Source organism: Mirounga angustirostris, unplaced genomic scaffold (assembly GCF_029215605.1).
Source record: "Mirounga angustirostris isolate CCGP_5_RB_7025 unplaced genomic scaffold, mMirAng1.0.hap1 SCAF_8, whole genome shotgun sequence".
NCBI classification, from domain to species: Eukaryota; Metazoa; Chordata; class Mammalia; order Carnivora; family Phocidae; genus Mirounga; species Mirounga angustirostris.
The window spans coordinates 36,734,497-36,753,724 of NW_026991716.1; the positions used below are offsets into that span (position 1 = coordinate 36,734,497).

At 51.2% G+C, this 19,228-nt stretch overlaps 1 protein-coding gene across 1 annotated transcript in view; it reads right to left on the minus strand.

Moving 5' to 3' along the window:
* Positions 1-10,461: 10,461 nt before the first annotated feature.
* LRFN2 (leucine rich repeat and fibronectin type III domain containing 2) overlaps positions 10,462-19,228 on the minus strand; it is a 175,202-nt gene continuing 166,435 nt past the window's right edge. Inside the window, exon 3 of the mRNA XM_045866162.3 lies at positions 10,462-16,079. Coding sequence (XP_045722118.2) covers positions 15,101-16,079 — 979 coding nt within the window. The 3' untranslated portion in view covers positions 10,462-15,100. The remainder of the gene's footprint in view (positions 16,080-19,228) is intronic.

Sequence of the window (19,228 nt, forward strand, 5' to 3'; positions counted from 1 at the left end):
AAATAAGGTATATTCATGTAGTGGAATATTATTCGGCCTTAAAAAGAATGAAGCACTGATACATGCTCCAGCGTGGAGAAACCTTGAAAACACTATGCTAGGTAAAAGAAGCCAGACACAAAAGATCACATATTCTGTGATCCCATTTACACAGCGTGTCCAGAATAGACAAATCCATCAAAACACAAAACAGATTAGTGGGTTGCTCTAGGCTAAAGAAAAGAATGGATAGTGACCACTTTGCGTGTATGGGACTTCTTTTGGGGGGGGGGGTGACAAAATGTTCTGGAATCCAATAGTTGTAATGGTTGCACAACATCGTGAATGTAGTAAAAGCCATTGAATTGTACACTTTAAAATGGTTAAGATGGTGAACTTTACGTTATGTGCATTTTTGAAAAAGGAATATAGGATGCTCAAATATGATGATGCATTCTGAATTTTCCAGGAGGGAGTCTTTCAAAATAAGTGCCCAGGAAATATTAACAAGTGAGCCTCCTCCCAGCTGGCCTCTAAGGCATTATTCTCTTCTCATTGGTCAGGGGCATTCTCATCAGCTCAGCATCCCTCTCCCATTGGCTGGATCCTTGATGCTAAGGGTCTGAGCGAGAACCCGGTTCCCCAGGCCCTGCAGCAGGGGAGAGAGGAAGCCGGGGACAACGGCCAAGCTTTCTTTAGGGGTCTGGGGCCCCACGAGCTGGATGAAGCTGGTCAAGCATTTCTCTCCAGTGAGAGGTCTTTGGTTGGTTGGAAAATGCCAGAAATTGACGTTAGGAGGGTCTGAACTGCCCCTAACTCTTGTGAGACGTCAGGCCAAGTGCCTTCTGGATGGTGCTTTCCTCTGAGGTAGGATAAAAAGGAAGTGAGGACTCTGGGAGAACATACAGCCTGTGATTCCACGGCCTGCTAAATATAAAGCAAGGGGCACTGCCCTCGGAGGCCAGACCGGGGCGGACCCCCGTTCCGGCGTCCTGGGGCTCCGTCCCCCCTCCCCCCTTTCCTTTCCTGCCAGCCTATAAGCTTCCTGGGAACCACCCCCCGCCACCACCTTCCCGGAGAGCAGCGTCCCTCTGCAGCCCACGCACCCCGCGGACTCGGGGCCGCCCCTCCCCCACTCCTGTCCGCGAACGTGCCCCACGATGGTCGGCGGGGAGGTCCGGGGGAGGAGCTCGGCCTCTGATTGGAAGAGGGGCGTGGGGGCGGGGCGACGGGCGTGGCCAACGGCAGGAGCCCGAGCCATTGGCCTTTAATTTCGGGCAGCGCCTTGCTGAGTTGACTTTGTAGCTGACAAACCGGTTTAGGGGCATCCCCCTCTCCAAGGAAGATCAGAACTGCTTTAAGGATGCAGGAAAATCCCCGAGGCCCAAGCTGTGGGGAACTGGACACCCCCTCGCTTACCCCAGGTGGGTTGCAGAAGTGGCGGCCTTCGTCCCCGGGACCACCGCTCTGTCCTCCTCCTCTGGACGCTGCCCCGCGCTGCAGGGCTGGGGGCTGGGGGCCGCTCGAAGCCCCTGCTGAGCCCCCTCCCCTTGCCGCGGGCTCACCCTCGGATTTCCACCCTCTTTTCTCCCTTTACCTGTGTATTGTATCTCTCGTGGAAGGATGCCATTCCCCTTCCCGAGGGGTCGCCGCCTGCAGGCAGTGGGAGAGCGCCGGACTCAAGGAGCGGGATGAGCCTGGCGGAGCTGCCCAGCCGGCCGGCCCCCCTCCCGAGGCGCTGGGGTGAGGGGGTTTGCGGGATGTTCCTCCTCCTCCTTTCCTTCTCACCTCCCTTCCCACCGCGAGGGGAGGGGGCTTGGGTTGGACGGAACTGCAGACCTGGGTGGGGGCAGGAGATCTCTGCAAGGCCGGGGGGGGGGGGGGCATGGGAAACACACTAACCCCTTGTGAACGTGTCCTCTCACCTGAAACATGACAGGACGGTAACACCGCCGAGGTCAAGAGTCTCGGTGAGAATGGGAGTGAAGTGAATGTCTTTTGAAAACAAGTGTACTACAGATTGCTTGTAGTTTTAACTTGTGGTTTTAACGGTGTCAGCTTTGCCCCCACTGCCGCCTTTCCGTGTATCAAGTTTCTCCTGATTTCCTTTTGCTTTCACAGGACTGGTCACTGCCCATGATCATCAGTCAAGCCATAACCAAGAGCATGGAGGCTGTCTATATGTGCACATGGTCATCTTCTAGGAATTAGGAAGCCACCCTTCAGGAGTCCCCATCACAGTGGGACTATGCCCGGCTCCTCCTTTTGCAGCCTTTACTGAAGTATTAGCTATCTGGAAAAGGATCTGCTAGTAGGACCTGGGGCTTTTGTTCCCTGTGCCACACACTCCTCTCCCCCTCAAGATATTCAGTACTGTCCCTTCAGGGAGGAGATTTGAGCTTTGCTCAGGCAGCAGGAGAAGACCTAGCCCTCACCGGTCTCGGTTCCTTCAAAGGTCAGGGCTCATAGGATTCCTCAGTAAAGTGGGCTGGGCATGAGCAGGAACCCCACTCTAGGCTTTCATATCAGTTCATCTTTTACCCCTTTGTCCCAGAGCTCAGCTCAGACCCAAAGGCTCTTCCATTTACCATCAACATGGAAACTTGTCTCTTTACATGGGTGTATTCTCCCTCTTTTGTGCATTATCTTGTTCCTCAAAACTGCCCTTCCACAAAGGAGGCCTGTGGAGTCAAGGGGCCTGGCCAGACACCCAGAGGTGACTGAGGCCCTCAGACCTCAGATTGGGTAGACCAATTTAATAAAGGCTTTATGTCCTTGACTGCCGGGACTTGTGAGTGGTGTGCTGAATCAGAAGACTGGATAGTCCTTCTTTCTTTCCATCCAAAACCAGTGCATGGTGTTTGTGCCACAGAGAAGGGGACAATGAGGGGAAGAGGAGGGAGGGCTGTTATAAGGGGTATCCCTGGCTCTGCCCACCTCCCTCTTTGAAGAATGCTTGTCACTGTCTCAGGGAGGGATCAGACACCAGTTGGTTAGCTAGACACCTGGCAGGGTTTTCTTTGAACATCTACATTGTGATAGGGCAAGAACCAAAGGAACAAATTTCTCCATTTGAATGTCATTAGGAAGGATGTAAAAGGGGGTAAATAGTGATTCATATTGAGGTCCTGGAATTTTATTAGTTACTATTTTTGTAACTTTGTTCTCCTAGTCCTTGATTAAGGATAAAGGGAGAATTAATAAGGAACAAATTCCTGGTGGGAGGGGGTTGTTGATCACAGAGTAGAGGTATCCTGTCAATGGGCCTGTGCTGTGCACCTGGCAGGTGGTGGGCAACTTTCCCGGGTCTCACAGTTGGTAGTGAAAGTCCTTGCAGAAAACAAAGCATTCACGCACTGGGGCTTCAGAGGTTGCCCAGTGCCCTGCCCCCTCTTCCTTTCTTGTTTTGCCCATGTGCCATGGAGACCAGAGCTGATTTGGCAAGAGAACAGACTTCCCTAAGACTCCCCACCTTGGGGCCCTTGCTCTGTGTTATTCTACTCCAATGATGACCACAGAATATTCTAGAAGTTTTCTGTAATGACTCTGGTGTCTCCTAAGGAGCAGGAATGGTAGAGTCTGTACAAAGCTGGAGCCACAATCATCAAGCATGGAGCTCATCGGAGCACAGGGAATGAGTTTGTGTGTTCTCTTCCTTGGGGGACTTATAAATTAAAAGTATGGAATCAGTTGTAATCAGAATACCACCTGGCAGGGATATTGATGAGCAGAGGAGGGCTTATTTGGAGACCTCTGATCTTTCCAGCCCTAAGACTCTGGACCTAATACCCATATAATAATCATTAGTGTTCTGTAATTTATACCAGTGTTATCATTGATCCGGGTCATTAATCATCATGAATTGGTGACTTCTCAAGTGCTATGGGTTATTTACGTAGCTACATAGAGCTCTGTGATTTACAAACAAGGTAATTCTTGGAGGTAGAGAAATACCCTGGCCATTTTACAGATGAGGATACTGAAAACAGGAAAAAGATTCAACTCCCTTGAAGGAGAGGGTCTGCAGTGCATTAGCCCTGTTGGGCCTACTGGCTTACTCCTCTCTCCAACCCCCACATTTTAGAAAACAAGAAAAAGCAAATAGGGACTTGGGTCTTGTTTAATCCTCAGTTTGTCAGGACGTTTAAGACCTTCAGGGCAGTTTTCTATTTCTCATAGGCACTAAGACAGGCACAGGAAAGTCATTAAATATTTGTTCAATAGATTTCTCCATGTCTTCCACTTTCTAATGTTATATTTTCGCTTTTAACTCTCATCGCTCACACGTTATGATTCCTTCCGGGTAATTCACTGAGACTCTAATGTTCTTCACTGTTCTTAGGTAAACTTGGGGCAACTCCAATTATCAAGTGACTGATTACCCAGCTCTTCCCCTGACTAGTTATATGACCTACAGCAAGTTGTTTATCCTTTCCGTGTCTCAGTTTTCTCAGTGGTAAATGAATGATCTAACCTTTGTGTCATAATCCTTGTGAGGATTATGAGGAATAGCACATGAAATATACAAGATGCTTACTGCACTGTTCAGAAAATCACATGAGTTCCCTCTTCCCTGCTTGGACAGTCCTTTGTGTAAAGGACTCTTCAGCAAAGAGCTTTACTATTCATGGTGCCTCACAACCAGGAGGGGAGAGTCCTGAGTCTTCCCTTCTCTAGATGTTTCATGGCCAACCCAGATTCCATAAAACTTTCTGAAAGACTTCTACTCTTCTGTGCAACAGCTCTCCCCTCTATAAATTTACCCTGGAATAATCTGGAAGGCCAGGGGCTCATCAGCCTCAGTCATTCTCCACTCTTGTAGTGTCCAGTCATGCCTTCATGGAGACCTAGAAGAGACAAGTGGATTTGATGGTGGGGCCATGCCCTAGAGCTTCTGGTATTCATGGAAAAGCCAGCCCTTTCTTCTTTACTAAATCTTGATGTGCAAGTATAGACACAGCCATGATTTCCCGATGAGCTTCTCTTCTTATATGGGGTCAGGAGTCTTTGCCTTCCCACAGGGAAGAGCAAGAGCCTCAAGACATATACAGCACAAACACTCAAATCCTGAGTTTCTCGGTGGACACTGCTTGCCTGCTGGCTTCACTATGTAGAAGGCCCACAAGGACGCTCCAGATGGAGCACCATCCCAGGCCTCTGCTCTCTTGCCCTCTTCTGGATGTGGATGGCAGATGGGCTAGACCTATACCCTGGACCGGCACAGCTGTGTCCTCCCAATTGTTCCTCTGATTCTGCCCTTCACCTCTTCCCTACTCATGCTTGCCTGATCCCTCTCACCTCCCCCCTTCTTAGCCAACAGTGGACCAAGGTCTCTGACCCCGTTCCAGCTGGCCTGGCACTGGAGGGCTGAGAGAGCCTGATGCCCATGAGGAATTCCTGGCAGAGTCACCCTTTTCAGCCCTATCCTGCAACTCTCCAGGGTCCTATATCCCTTTTCACCTCTCCCAGGCTTGGTTGTCCTCCTGCCATGTGGATATTTTTTTTCCTTCCTCTTATTGCCTTCTGGGCCTCACTTCTATTTTGCTGTAGCAGGCAGCCATCACTGTAATGGCTGAGTGTGTGTGGGGGTGGGGGTGGGAGTGATGGGAACACATGTTCTGGGGTCTGAAGGTTTCATTTGAGACCCTCTTCTGCTCCATAAACTCTGTAAGAACTTGGAAAAAACAAACAACTTGCATTCTCAGGTTGGAAAATCTGTAAAATGGGGAAAGCCCTGGTATGTAAATCCAAGTTGTTAGGTAAGGAATGGAAGGAATGATAATCCATGTGAAAGGATTTACCTGGAACAGGGGATGCTGTACAAGCTCTCCAGCCCTGCTTTTGACTAAACGTCCCCACTTAGCTTTCTCACCACCCCCCTCTAACTCTGCAGACAAGGCTGGGCGTAGGGAAGAAAGCCCAGTTAACCACCCCTAGAATCCGATACTCTTGCCTCAGCCTGCTCCATCTTGTTTTCTACCCCAAACAGAGGCAGAGGGGCTCAGGCAAGAGTATCTTGTTTTCTTATGCCTGACACAAACCCCCATTCCCTGTTTTCCATACCTCAGGGGAGATGGAAGGCCCTAGGGCTCAAGAGAAAAAATCCCAGAGAAGTCCCAACCTCTGCTTCCTTAATAATATTGGTCAAGGCTGAACTAACCTAAAACTGTTCGCAAGATTCCTCAGAAGAGAGAGTCTCGTCAGAACTGCACAAAAACTTTGATGATCAAGGAAGAATTGGGCCCCTTTACTTGATGACTGTGGAGGCCCACTCCACCTCTTCCCAGACCTCTGGGGTGACCCACACTCATCTCCATTTACCTTCATCATGGAAGCCAGGCTCTTTGTGTGTGGGTCACCCTATCCCCTGCCATATGTTCTGCTGCACCTTACTTTTCCCTTAAGCAGCTGTGAAGTGTCAGCTCTACCCTAGGGGCCTGCCCAGCTGTGTAGCACCAGATGGGGTGGGCCATTTCTCTAATATTCCTTCTTCATTCCAGTTGGGGACTTATGTGATGATTCAGAAGTAAAGACTAAATGGAGTCACTTTGAATCTCCCCACCTCAAGCAGGTGGATGGTGTTTGTGCTAACAGGGATCAGGATATTAAGGAGAGGTGGAGACGGCTGCTCAATAGACTGCCCCAGGTCCTCCTACCACACCTTGGGAAGTGCTCACTCCTAACTCAAGTAAGCCAGCCTGTCACTGGGTGATTTACCTGGCATCTGGCAGAGTCTTCCCATGAGCATTTACAGCCTAGAAGGGAAAACGTCTGTTAACCTAGAGAAATGGAGGAAACCAGTAGGGGGCTTGGTGGAAGCATTTGGGTCATTCCAGAGCCCCGTTGTTAGATTTTGGCTATTATGCCATACCTGGAACGAGACTAAAGGGTGAGCAAGGATTGGAAAAGTGATAAGCGAGGGAGCCCAGGGGATTTTCCAGGTCCTCCTTGCTGCTACTGGGACTGTAGATTTCGGAACATGAAGGAGCATCAGGGGCTGCAGAGGCTGCCATGTGCTTTCTGCCCTTTTCCAGCCTCCTTCCTTTTCTCAATGTCATGGAGACCAACACTGATTTGGCAAAGGGAACAGCATCCTCCCCCTCGGAGATATTCTCAGCCGAGGTCCTGGCTCTGTACCTGGTTTCCTACCATGATTCTGGCCACAGCACTCTGAGAGCTGCTTTCTGTCTGGCCTCTGGATTTCTTGTGAAGGCAGGAATGATGGCTCCACATGAGCCCCCAGGAATATGGAGTCATAACCATCAGGCCTTGATCTGATTGGAGTATGGGGAGCCACTTCCTGCCTGGGGTGAACTCTGAAATTCATCATGCACAGTCTTGCTTGTAATAAGATTAACAACAGTTTTCATGGATATTGAACAGAAGATTCTAATACCCATTGAGGGAGGCTAGAGTGGATGGCTCCTAATAGCTCTGGCAGCCCTGAGATTCTCTGAGTCTGAGATACCTAATATTATCACTAATTCCCTGTAATTTATATTAATGGTTTCAGCGATGCGTATCATTAATAATAATGACTGTTATACTCTGCCTTTTCCAATCTGATGTGTAATCTATAAAACTACATGTACTTCCCAGGTGTACTTACCAAGGTCGATACTTAACAATTGATACTTCATCAGAAAGGAAACCAGGGCCGAGAAATGGCTCTGTATCCAGCTCTCCTCCCCCTGAAGGGCCCCTCACCCACAGGAAGGATTGCACTTGCCTTGGGCTACTCAGGACCGCGCCCCCACCCCCAGTTCTCTGCAACTGCCCCTCTTCCAGACCTCCTTTGTTCTCTCCATCCTACTTCCCACCCACCCTGCCTTAAAGCCCCCCAGGACAGCTGGTTGCCTCCATTCACCCCTGCTTGCCCAGGCACAGGATTTCAGTCCTGATCTGGCTCCTATTTGGCACAAAGCCCATCACTCCCCATGCTGAGTTTCTTTGAAGCTTAAAATCTAGTAAATTCTTCCAGCCAAAGGTGCCACCTGGGGCTTGTGGCCCTGGCCAATCCATCCACCCATCCATCTCCTCCGGGATAGTAGCTTCCCCAAAGCTATACATTATCTTGAAATAAATGAAAATGGACCCATCTTTGCAAAATCAGAGATCTAGAAACTAGCTCATGCCCCTGCCCCTCCGGGAAACATGTAAGGCCCTCAAGGGCATGCACAGTGTCCTTCACTTTTATTTTGATTTCTTTTTAAAACCAGGCACAGTGTGGGGCACACAGCAGGTCAGCAAATGCATGTTGAATCCTCCGGCGCTGATTTCTCCACCTCTCTCACTTTTTCTACTGGGCTTGGCCTTCTCAAATTCAAGGTTCACACACCAGGATTCAGGCCTTTGACATGAAACCCAGAAAACTGCGTTTCTACTCGCCTCTGCAGCTCTGCGGGTAACTTCAGTGCAAATCCATTTATTGAATGTTTATCCAACTCTGCCACTCACTAACTATGTGATGTTGGGCAAGTTATTTAACTCCTCTCTACCTTAGCTTCCCCAATGGGAATGTTAATAATAATACCTACTTCATTGTGTTGTTTTGATGATAAAGTGAGATTACACAAAGCTCTTAGAACAGTGCATGGCACATAGGAAAATCTCAATGTCAGCTATTATTAGCAATTTAATTTTGCGTTCAATATCCACTTGGAAAATGCTAATCTTGTGTCAACCTAATGAAGGGATAAAACTTTCCCTGTGATTAGTCTGTGTAAGTAAGGCAACTAGCCCATCCTGGGTAGACAGGCAGAATCGTATCCTCAAGAGATCCCCGGAGGAATGGGTAGAATGTGACAGGGAACCAGGAGGAAAACATTCAGGATTACTAGGTATAACTGAGGACTTCACTCTCTTCTTCTTCATAACATTCCTTCTCAGACAGTGAACGAGATACCTGCCTCTTGTCAGGGTGTGCCGAGTCGGTGATGGAGGCATGAGGCTCTGAGGTTTTTGTTCATGAGAAAGTTGGAACAGTATCAGGAAGTTCAGCTAACAGAGGTAACTACGATTTGGGGAACAGGAGACATCTCGAATACAGCACAGGGGGTGTCAAGGGAAAGCGAACTCACCCCTGCTCGAGGGAGCACCAATGAACACTTGGTACAGAGGAGGTGGCGAAAGAAGAGGAGGTATGCTCATCATCACTTAACCAGACGGGCAGCTGGACGGAGCGACCTGGGGCCATGGGAGGCTGGTCGGTGGGCTGATTGGCTGTGGGCCAGAGGGATTTGGGGGTCCCATGGAGATGGGTGAAATTCCAGTTTCACCTCCTCATCACTAAGAAACCAAACGGGTGCCCGCAGGATGCACTGACGTCTCAGAAAGGGATTAGATAATGAGGTCTTCCTTGCCCCAGCCACACAGACACCAGCGCAAGATGCTGGTGGAGAATAGTGGCTCTCATTCACCAGGAGCACATTCGACTGTTGGCTAAAGGAGCCAGAAGCTCAAGGATACCAACAAGAAGAGGAAAATAACCAGGCAAGAGCCTGCAATCTTGGCCCATTTGCTTAAAGTCAGTGAAGAAAGATGCCAAGCATCCAAAACGAGGACACAGGGCAAGACGGCTGGGTCTGTCAGAAGACATTACATGGCTATGATGGGCATCACAGGAAAGCTTGAGATGCAAAGGCCAGCTCCCCTCTTCGGTCTTTTGGGAAGCATAGCAATTCCTTCTGCTAGAGGCTGTGGGGAAGGGGATTTCCTGAGCCTTGTAGTAAACACTGGCTGGCTGTGACATGGGAAACCTTAAATGGGATCACGAAAGATCAGAAACTAAGATCTCCAGTTTAAAGTCTGAAAGCAAAAAAATGAAATGAAATGAAATGAAATGAAATAAATAAAATAAAATAAAATAAAATAAAATAAAATAAAATAAAATAAAATAAATAGGTATCTTTAAACTGTGAAGGCAGCAGTGTTCCGTGTAGATGTTGGGAGAGCAACGTGGGTGGGTCCGATTCTATTCTGCAAAGCTAGAAACCTCAGGTATTTACCTGGGAGAAGCCTTGTCACAACAAACTTCCTGCTGCCAACTGCATCATGGGGAGCAGCTGGGTTTGAGAATCGAGGTGTGCTATTTAAAACCGCGTGGTGGGGATTTGACTGCTGTCTGCCAAGTCTCGTCTTTTGAGTAAGTGTGTCGATTTTACCGGCAGCAGTTTGCAGAGGCCACAGTGGCTGTTAAGAACAGAGGAAGCCCGGCCTCGCTGGCTCAAGCCCTGAGACCCTCATTGCAGACACACAGAGAACAGAGAACAGAAGACACTGAAATACCCAGGCTGTGCTTCGGGAAAATCAGTACCTAGAGAACTGGGGAGAAAAGTTACTAGTCTTGGAAGGGGGAAACCTGAGACAATGACCTTCCTTTTACCCAGCTGAAAATTTTTTCCCTTTTTTTTTTTTAAAACTTAAAATTTTTTTTAAAAGATTTTATTTATTTATTTGAGAGGGAGAATGAGAGAGAGAGAGAGCACATGAGAGGGGGGAGGGTCAGAGGGAGAAGCAGACCCCCTGCTGAGCAAGGAGCCCCATATGGGACTCGATCCCGGGACTCCAGGATCATGACCTGAGCCGAAGGCAGTCACTTAACCAACTGAGCCACCCAGGCGCCCAAATTTTTTCCCTTTAAAAAAAAAATGTGCATAAGTTCTTTTGGAATTTCAACAGTGTTATGATGGCAAAATGAAAAGCATCTCCTCTGAGGGGAAACTGAGGAATGTTGTTATCAAGAATTTGGGGAAAGGGGGTTGGACTATTTGTCAGAAAGCTTAATAATTCGGTTGGGCTCAGCGTGTATCAGCTACCTCTTCTCTGCCAAAGAGCAGAGAACTGAAGCTTCTTTCAATCAAGAAAGAGGATCTGGGTGGGCGAGCGCTTCTCCTGATAGGGACAAGAGTTTAGGAATAGGAAATGGTGGGAAGATGGGTTTGGTCATTGGAGTGAGCTGGTATGAGGCTTTCTATCTTATGGGGATGAAGTCACAGGCTTTCAGGGCACAGGGGACTAGATGAGGCTGGGTGTGGAAGCAAGGGATCTCCTAGAAGTCTCCAGGCCAGGAGAAGGGCTGATCATAAGGGTGGTCTGAGCAGGACCTTCTGAAGCCTGAGGGAATCTTCCCGGTCAGGGGAGGGAGTGTGTTACAGGCCTCTAAGAAGGGCCAGAAAGGCCAGTGTGAGGTCAGAGGAAACCACTTAACCAAGGGGCCCTTACCTGGAGTTAACACTCTGAGAATTTTACCAGACCTTGAGGCCAAACCAAGAGCTTCCAGATTAGGTTGTAAATCTGAGTACTTCCATCAGTCTAAAATACAATCCATAACGGGTTGAAGGGAGGAAGAAAGAATAGGGGCTGATATTATGGAAAGAGCTAAGACTTTGCGACCAGACATATTGTGTGACCTTGGGCAAGTTACTTAACCCCTCTTGGGCCTCAGGCCCTTCATCTGTAAAATCAGCATAATAATATCTACTTTGAGATAGTAGGGTAGCTCCTTGTGTGTTCTGGGTGGGGTTGGGGGCTGCCAGCTCAGCTCCAGGTCCAGATAGCTGTTGTGAGAAATGCCTGTTAAGTAGCAGCACAGGACCTGGAAACTGTAGGTGCTCAATAACTGTTAGCTCCTTCCCCTTCCAAAAGGTGCGCTGGCAAGTCAATCACTCTCCGTCTAGAGTTGCACTGTCCCATATGGTGACCAGCACTAGCCACATGTGGCTCTCAAGCACTTTAAACGTGGCTAGTCTGGATTGAGATGTGCCCTGAGTGTAAAGCACACGCTCAATTTCCAAAACTTTGCGGGGGGGGGGAGCTCCCCCCACCAACCCCAAACTAAAATGTCTTATTAATAATTTTATGGTGATTACACATTAAAATAATAATCTTTCGGCTATATTGGATTAGATAAAATATATTATTAAAATTAATTCCACCTGTTTCTTTTTACTTGATTCAATGCAGCTACTGGAAAATTTTAAATGACCGTGTAGGTCACCCTTTATTCCAATTGGACAGTGCTAATCTAGCCACTAGATGTAGCTAGGGTTGGAAGCTGTTTCCAGAGAAGTTTATTCATTTCTATACCTTGGGCTTATGCTTTGGTTCATTGTCCCAGTTCTCCCAGTAAAAGAGCCTTTTGAAAAAGTGTCGTCCAAGGCTCAACCAGGATGGGTGGGAGATGTCCGTGCGCCCCTAGTGGCTAAGTGTGGTGGTGGCCACAGTACTGGAAAAAGGAGGCAGGGCAGGTCTATGAGGTATCAGGTGGGACAGTCAGGGCAGCTGAGGATGGACCATTCCTTCTTCGCCTGGAGCTTCACTCCAGATCCCTCTACTGTCCTTTATTCCAGAAGGACGACCCCATTCTCTCTTATTTCAGAAGGCTCCCATCTTATACATGAACTTGGCAGGAAGCAGGCTCCCACTGGGCAGTAACAAACACAAGTGCAAGAGAAAATGCCACTTCAAAGCCACCTTCGGAAAACCGTAGTTTCCAGAGAAATGAACAGCAGACATTCACAGATATGAGAATGTTCTTTTTTTCTCTCTCCCAAGAAGTGTGGTTGGTTCTGTTTTTTAAACTGTACATTTTACTGTACATTTCTTTTTTAGCAAAAAAAGTTGGCATTTATATTCTGACCACACAGATGTAGCTTTCCAAAACTCCCAGTCAGAAACATGACAAACACAAGTGCAAGTACATATCATGTCATGACAGACCTCGGGGCCACTGACCGGAATATACAGTTCAGTCCTCCCCTTCGTGTCCACCATTTCCTTCTGGGTGTCCTAACCCAAAGGCAAAAAGAAAGGTGGTATTTGGGGTCACTTCCTCAATGGCTACATTTAGAAAGACTAAAGGAGAAAGGTGAAGGGAGGAAAAGGAGAGAAGAGAAACTCGGGCAGGGCAAGAGGGAGGGAGAGAGGGAGGGAGAGATTTCCGTTCAAGTCACCCAATTCCATGGCTGCCACCATGACTGGGGAAGGCCTGTGCTATGGCCCTGGGACTCGCCTAGAAAATTAACATGTCTTAGGAAGAGAACAGCCTGGGCTGCTAATGACTGTCAGGACCAGAAAGGGATGGGGCAAGGCAGAGGGTCAACAGGAAGAACAAGAATGAAGACAAGAGAGTGGAGGGAAGGTGAGAGGAGGCAGGAGGGGTGGGAGGGAGAAGGGCAAAGAAGAGGGATTTGGAGGCTCCGGGGCTAGAGCCAGAAGGCAATCCTGCATAGACAGTTCCCTACCAGCTCCTTGTGTGTTCTGGGTGGGGTTGCGGGCCGCCAGCTCAGCTCCAGGTCTGAGCCCATCAGAACCCTTCAGCAGAAGTGGACTCACCTGGACATTGTGTGTGGTGTGGTTGGCAAGTGGAAGGAGGGAAAAGAACAGGAGAGAAGCTAGAGATCAATGGCAGAGACTCAGAAGAGCAATGAATGGGTTGGGGAGACCGAGGGAGAGGTAGTATGTTGGCAGTGAGGAGATCTAGAAGAGACGGAGACCAGGAGAGACAGAGAGATGCAGGGGAAAGTCCTCCAGATGCTTCTAAAACAGTTTCTTCCTGGCCACATGTCCTCTGCCCCCTCTTGACATGGTCTGGAATATGGGGGTTCATCCCCTGGTAGAAAGGAACCCATGTGCACCCCTCCCATTGCCCTCTGTCATTTCCATGGATGGATCCTCCTCAAAGCTGGCATCTAGGAAAGGCATCCCCCATGTCCCACCCTGAGCCACCTTCCTCAGGAACAAACAAGGGATGGACTTTGGACACAGAAATGCCTGAGCCAGGGTGAAGACAGCATAGTGAATCCCAAACACCATCCCAGGAGATGACCTTGGCACCTGCCCTGACTTGGTCACTAACTCACTGTGCGACCTTGAGCAAGTCCTTTATACTCTGGGGCAGGTGGGGGAGGGAGAGAGGGTTAAGGATGAGATGATTGCAAACACCTCTTCAAACTTCAAAACTCTACCATTCTAAAAAGATTCCAATTTCCCCCTCCCAAACCTCTAGAATTCTCCCTCTGTGTCCAGTAGGAAGAAAAGGGACGCTCTACCTGCTTGTGCTGCTGGTACTGCTGATCTGGAGACCATAATATCTAGAGGCATGGAAGAGTTCGTTAGTCCTTAGAACTTGAAGGAAATCAAAGACTGGGTACAATCCAGTAGTGTGAGAATTAAAAGACTGAGATCCAAAGAGAAAAAGGGTCTTGCCCAACGTGTTCAGCTGGTTATTCAGTGGTGGCTCTGGAACCCAAACTGAGAGCTTTGGACTCCAAGTCCAGTGCTCCTTTAGCCACCCCGCTCTGCTTCGTCAAGAGAAGCCCTCTTGGCCAGCCACATGCTTATGCGGACTTTCAGTCCCAGGTTCCTCCCCCAAAGAGGTAAAAATCCTACAGCAACTCCAAAAGTTAACACCCTTTATGCCCTTGTGCCTCATAAAGCCCTTCTGCCTTTCCCACACATAAGAAGTTCTGGAAGTTACTCTTCTGGTTTAGGCTACTGTGATGGGTGTGGGGCATGATGTCTGAGCAGAGGAAGCTGGGTCAGGTATGCTGGTGGCTGCCCATCCCTCCCAAGCACGGGGACAGTTGGGAATAAGGAGGAGTCTGGACAGGGGATGCCTCAGTCTTCCCTCCAAACAAGTGTGGAACCAGAATCTTTCCCTTCTCTTGTCAACGGACCATAATCTCCCACTATCAGGACTGCTGGGAACCCACTCTCACATGAAGAGTAAATTCTCCATCATCTGTGTGAATGAAGAGGAGGAGTCTGGGAAGTGGGAAACATAAATTAAGAAATAAAAACAACGCTGGAACCATAAGCAATCCAAAGCCACTTGCTTACACGCTACATTCGTGATCAGAAAGGAGGGAGTCCGCCTTTCCAAACACTCAGGGCTCAGTCCGACATTTTAGCGATCGAATCCGCTTTCCCTGAGCACACCCCGGCTGGGTGGTGGGGGACAGGCTTGGAAGGTGGTGTGGCTTGGGAGGGGCGTTGACAGGGAGACGAAACTGTCCCTAGATGTAAACATCACCATGGAAACTCCACAAAGACTTGCCAGTACAGATTCTTTCCCCTTCATCTACCCTGCAAGGGTGAGCGGCAGGAGGGCCCCCCCGGCCTACACCGTGCTCTCCATCACCCACTCGGAACTGCCAAAAGTTCCCCGGGCCACCACCAGGTCACTCTCCTCAAAGGGCAAGAGCATGCCGTTGACAGAGAGGCTGCGCTTTGTCCAGATGTTCGAGACCCTCCGCGGGGGGCTGTAGCCACCAGGGGCGACCCCTCCGGCTGCCGCAGCTGCAGCAGCAAAGTCCCCCATGTCGAAGGAATGGCTGCGCTTGGCCTTGCCCTCCAGGGGCAAGGGGAGCAGGCTCCTGGCCCGGGCGGCAGGAGGCCCCAGCAGTGGCTCTCGGTCCGAGTGGTGGCCCCTGGCCGATGTCCCAGACCCTTTCCCGCCTGGAGTCCTGGAGTCCAGCAGCTCCTCCTTTCTCTGACTCTTGAGGTCCAGGGAGGCAAAGGCCCCCATCAGGCGGTCAAGGTTAGGCTTGGGGCGGGGGGCAGGGGGTGGGAGCCGCCAGGGGCCCCGTCCCAGCCCTGCGGCTTCCCCGCTGCCCAGGGAGCTGGAGGAAGAGGAGTCGCTGCCCCGAGCCAGGTTGGCACTGAACTGCACAAGTTCACTGCGCACCACCACCTTGGGTGGCCCCTGCATGGGGGCTGCGCTGGGTGCACTGGCCAGAGTGGGTGGCGGGGCCCCGTTGGTCTGCGAGTGCACGTTGCTGACCGCAGTGGCCGCCAGCTTGCCCGGGGCCTCCTGGTTGCAGACCTTGTAGCGCACCATGAGGATGACGATGAAGACCAGCAGCGTGGCCACGATGATGCCGCCGATGACCAGGATCATGGTGCCGCCCAGGATCTGGCTGTGCATTGACTGGCACTGGGGATAGTCAGCCTTGGTGAAGAACTGGGCACAGCCCACAATGTTGGTGGCCGTGAGCGTCGTGGCCGTGTCGTCCCACATGGCCAGCACACACAGGTCGTAGCCGGTTCCTGACACCAGGTTGTTGACCACGAAGGCCTTGTTGGAGGCTGGGATCATCCTGGGGTGGGGGGATGCAGAGGGGGAAGATGGTGAGGGTCAGCAGAGACAGAAAGACAGAGAGTGACAGAGACAGGAGAGGTTGGCAGTAGGGAGACAGACACATGGACACAGAGGGAATGAGGTGGAGCAGGAGAGAGAGGGGCAGGCGAAGAGATGGGAAAAGGAACCAAGGAGACAGGAGGGGTGGCGAGAGAGGAGGAGGAAGCGAAGGGACGAAGGGACGGCAGGGGACACGAACAGGGCGTGGGAGGTGGTGAAGGAGTCCCAGAGGTGGGAGGAGAGGGGCCCAGGTAAGAAGCCAGAGAAGGACAGGTGGGGGTGAAAAGGGCAGCGAGAGAGATTCAGGGGTGGGAGGGTCAGTGAGAGATGCACATGCAGACCAGGTGCCCAAGGGCCCCAAAGAGGCAAAAACAGACATCAGGAATGTGATGATGAAGGGAACAAGGGGGGGAGAGTGGAGAGCAGGTAGGGAGAAGGAGGTACACAGAAGAAGGGGAGCGCCTCGGGCAGAGATGGGAGAAGGACGACAGGAGGGGCAGAGGGAGAGACACGGAGAGGCAGAGAGGTTAAAGCCTGCAGAAGCCCAGTCTAGACAAACGGACCCCCAGCCTGATTCCCGCCCTGTCTCCCTCAGACTCTGGGAGGTGGTGGGAGCCGGGCCTGCCAGGGCCCCCGCTTCAGACACCCCAGACTCCATCCACCCCTGCTGTGTCCTGGAGATTCATGGACATTGCCTGAGCCCCTGCCAGGAGCCTGCACTGTGGGGAGTCACAGTCAAGGCTCTGCCCTCGGAGCCCACGCCATCCTTCTCTGCAAATGGCTTTCTCAGGCCTGGCAGGAGAATGTTTGCTGCGGCAAACTGGGCTGGAGGGGTCTAAGCAGAAGACAGCTAGAGGCGGGGAGGGGAGGCGGACAGTGCAATGTTGAAGACTGGAGGGCGATTCTGCTTCCCAGAGAGAAAGGATGATTCCTCCCTCGCGGGCATAGCAGGCCAGCCTCACCCAGAGAGGCCTGGGGAAAGAGAGTCTCTGCTCGGGGAGGCCTTGACTGGTCCCTCCACCTTAGGGCAGGGTCTAGTGGGGCTGCAGTCTCCCACGCTGGGGCCCATCTACTGTCCAGGGCCTTTCTCGCTGGGACCCTCAGGAAGCCTGGGCACACACCCTGATCTCTAAAGCCCCGTCCAGGTATGGTGCCTTGTGGTATCTCCAGAGACAATGCCCGTGTCACCCCATAAACACTCCTGCAAAGATAGTCACCTCGTCCTGGAGGGGCCATGTCCCTCTGAGCCTTTCCCACCGCCCCTCCTCCCGAAGGGCCCTCCGTTCTGCAGTCCCCTACTACTCAAGGGCTCCATTAGCACCCCTCAACCCCGCAAACCCAGAGCCAGGCAGCTTAATTGAGATCTCAAATATGAAGTACCGGAGCCTGCAAACTTCCACCCGGGAACTCCCTCACACAGGATTGGAGCTGACAAGCATTTATTGACGTCCCGTCAGTGGGCAGCGCAAGAGGCCATTGCCTCCCTCCTCACGTTCCCAGCCTGCTCTGTGGAGGGGGAAGCCACAGTGGAGGAAACTTTGGTCCCTGGCCCCACCCCCAGCCCACAGCTAAGAGAGGTGGGGAGGTGGGGCCAGGGCCGGGTGGGGGGCGTTGTGGGGGGTCCGCAAGGGCCTGTAGGCCAGCCCCTTAGGTCTATCTGTTTCACCTGGGCATCGTGGCAATCCTGAGAGCGTAGGGACTAGTGCTCTCATGGCACAGAAGAGGAATGGCCAAGATTCAGAGAGGTTAAGTGATTTCCTGAAGTCACACAGCTGGGACTGCTAAGATGGGCCACTGGACTTTAACACTGGTTTCTAGATCCGTAGTCTGGGTTTGCTCCTTACCATGTAACAAACACGGGGCATTTTCCTCATCTCACTGAAAAGCTTGTCCCAGCCTGTGGCCTGTCAGCCACCCCTTCCCTAGAGCAGTGCTCTGAGCCCACCATGGCTCACACGCCGCCACCAGCAGGACCTCTGGCCTGCTGGGCCACCCACTGGGCAGAGCCCACTTCATTCCCCCTCAGAGCTGACGAGAGAAGTTGGAGAGGCAGGAGCAATCCACAGCCAGAACAGTGACGACAGTAGGAGCAAACCCCAAGGGTCACCTGTGTGCCAGGCCCCATTTTCAGGGCCCTATGGCTATCAGTTCACTTGGTCCTGTAGCAACTCTCTGAGGCAGCCCCTACCATGATCCTTAGTTGCAGCTGGGGAGGCAGAGCTAAGAAGCAAAGATACACAGCTGGGCTTTGACCCCAGACCACTGCCCCCCAGTACCCCGCTGGGGCGTGTGCAATGTCAGAGCACATCCATTGGAGGAGGGGATGGGCCAGCTTGCCTACTGAACACCTGTTCTGGGATGGGGTTTTCACATCCGGTGTTGCGCTTAACCTTTGCAGCAATCCTAGGACGCAGGGGATGGACCACGAGCCCAGAACTTTTATCCATGTTTAGCTGTCGTCTGGAAAGCAGACACTGCCGCTACTGCTAATTAAGAATAAAGAAGAAGTGGGCGCCTGGGTGGCTCAGTTGGTTAAGCGACTGCCTTCGGCTCAGGTCATGATCCTGGAGTCCCGGAATCGAGTCCCGCATCAGGCTCCTTCCTTGGCAGGGAGTCTGCTTCTCCCTCTAACCCTCCTCCCTCTCATGCTCTCTGTCTCTCATTCTCTCTCTCGCAAATAAATAAAATCTTAAAAAAGAAAAAAAATAAATAAAGAAGAAGAGGGGCTAAGGTCGAGTGAGGGCTTCCTGTGTGCCAGGCACTGTTCGGAGATCTTCAACGGGATGAACACTCATAATAGTAATCATCATCTCCATTTTACAGATAAGAACCAGAGGCACAGAAAGGTTAAGCTGGCTGCCCAGGGACTCCCAGCTAGTTAGTAATTGACAGAGCTGGGATCTGAACTGGGCAGTCTGGCCTCAGGCGACCGTTGTGCCACCCCGGCTCTCAGACACTATCTTGTTTTCCTGAGGCCTCGGGGTGACTCTGTGCAAGACCCTGCCTGGCCTCTCTCCCCTTTGCTTCCCAAGTCCGGGCAGCTCAGAATATGATGAAGCCACAGTGGGCCGCACTGCTGATGCAGGTATAACAGGGCGGGCTGGTCCT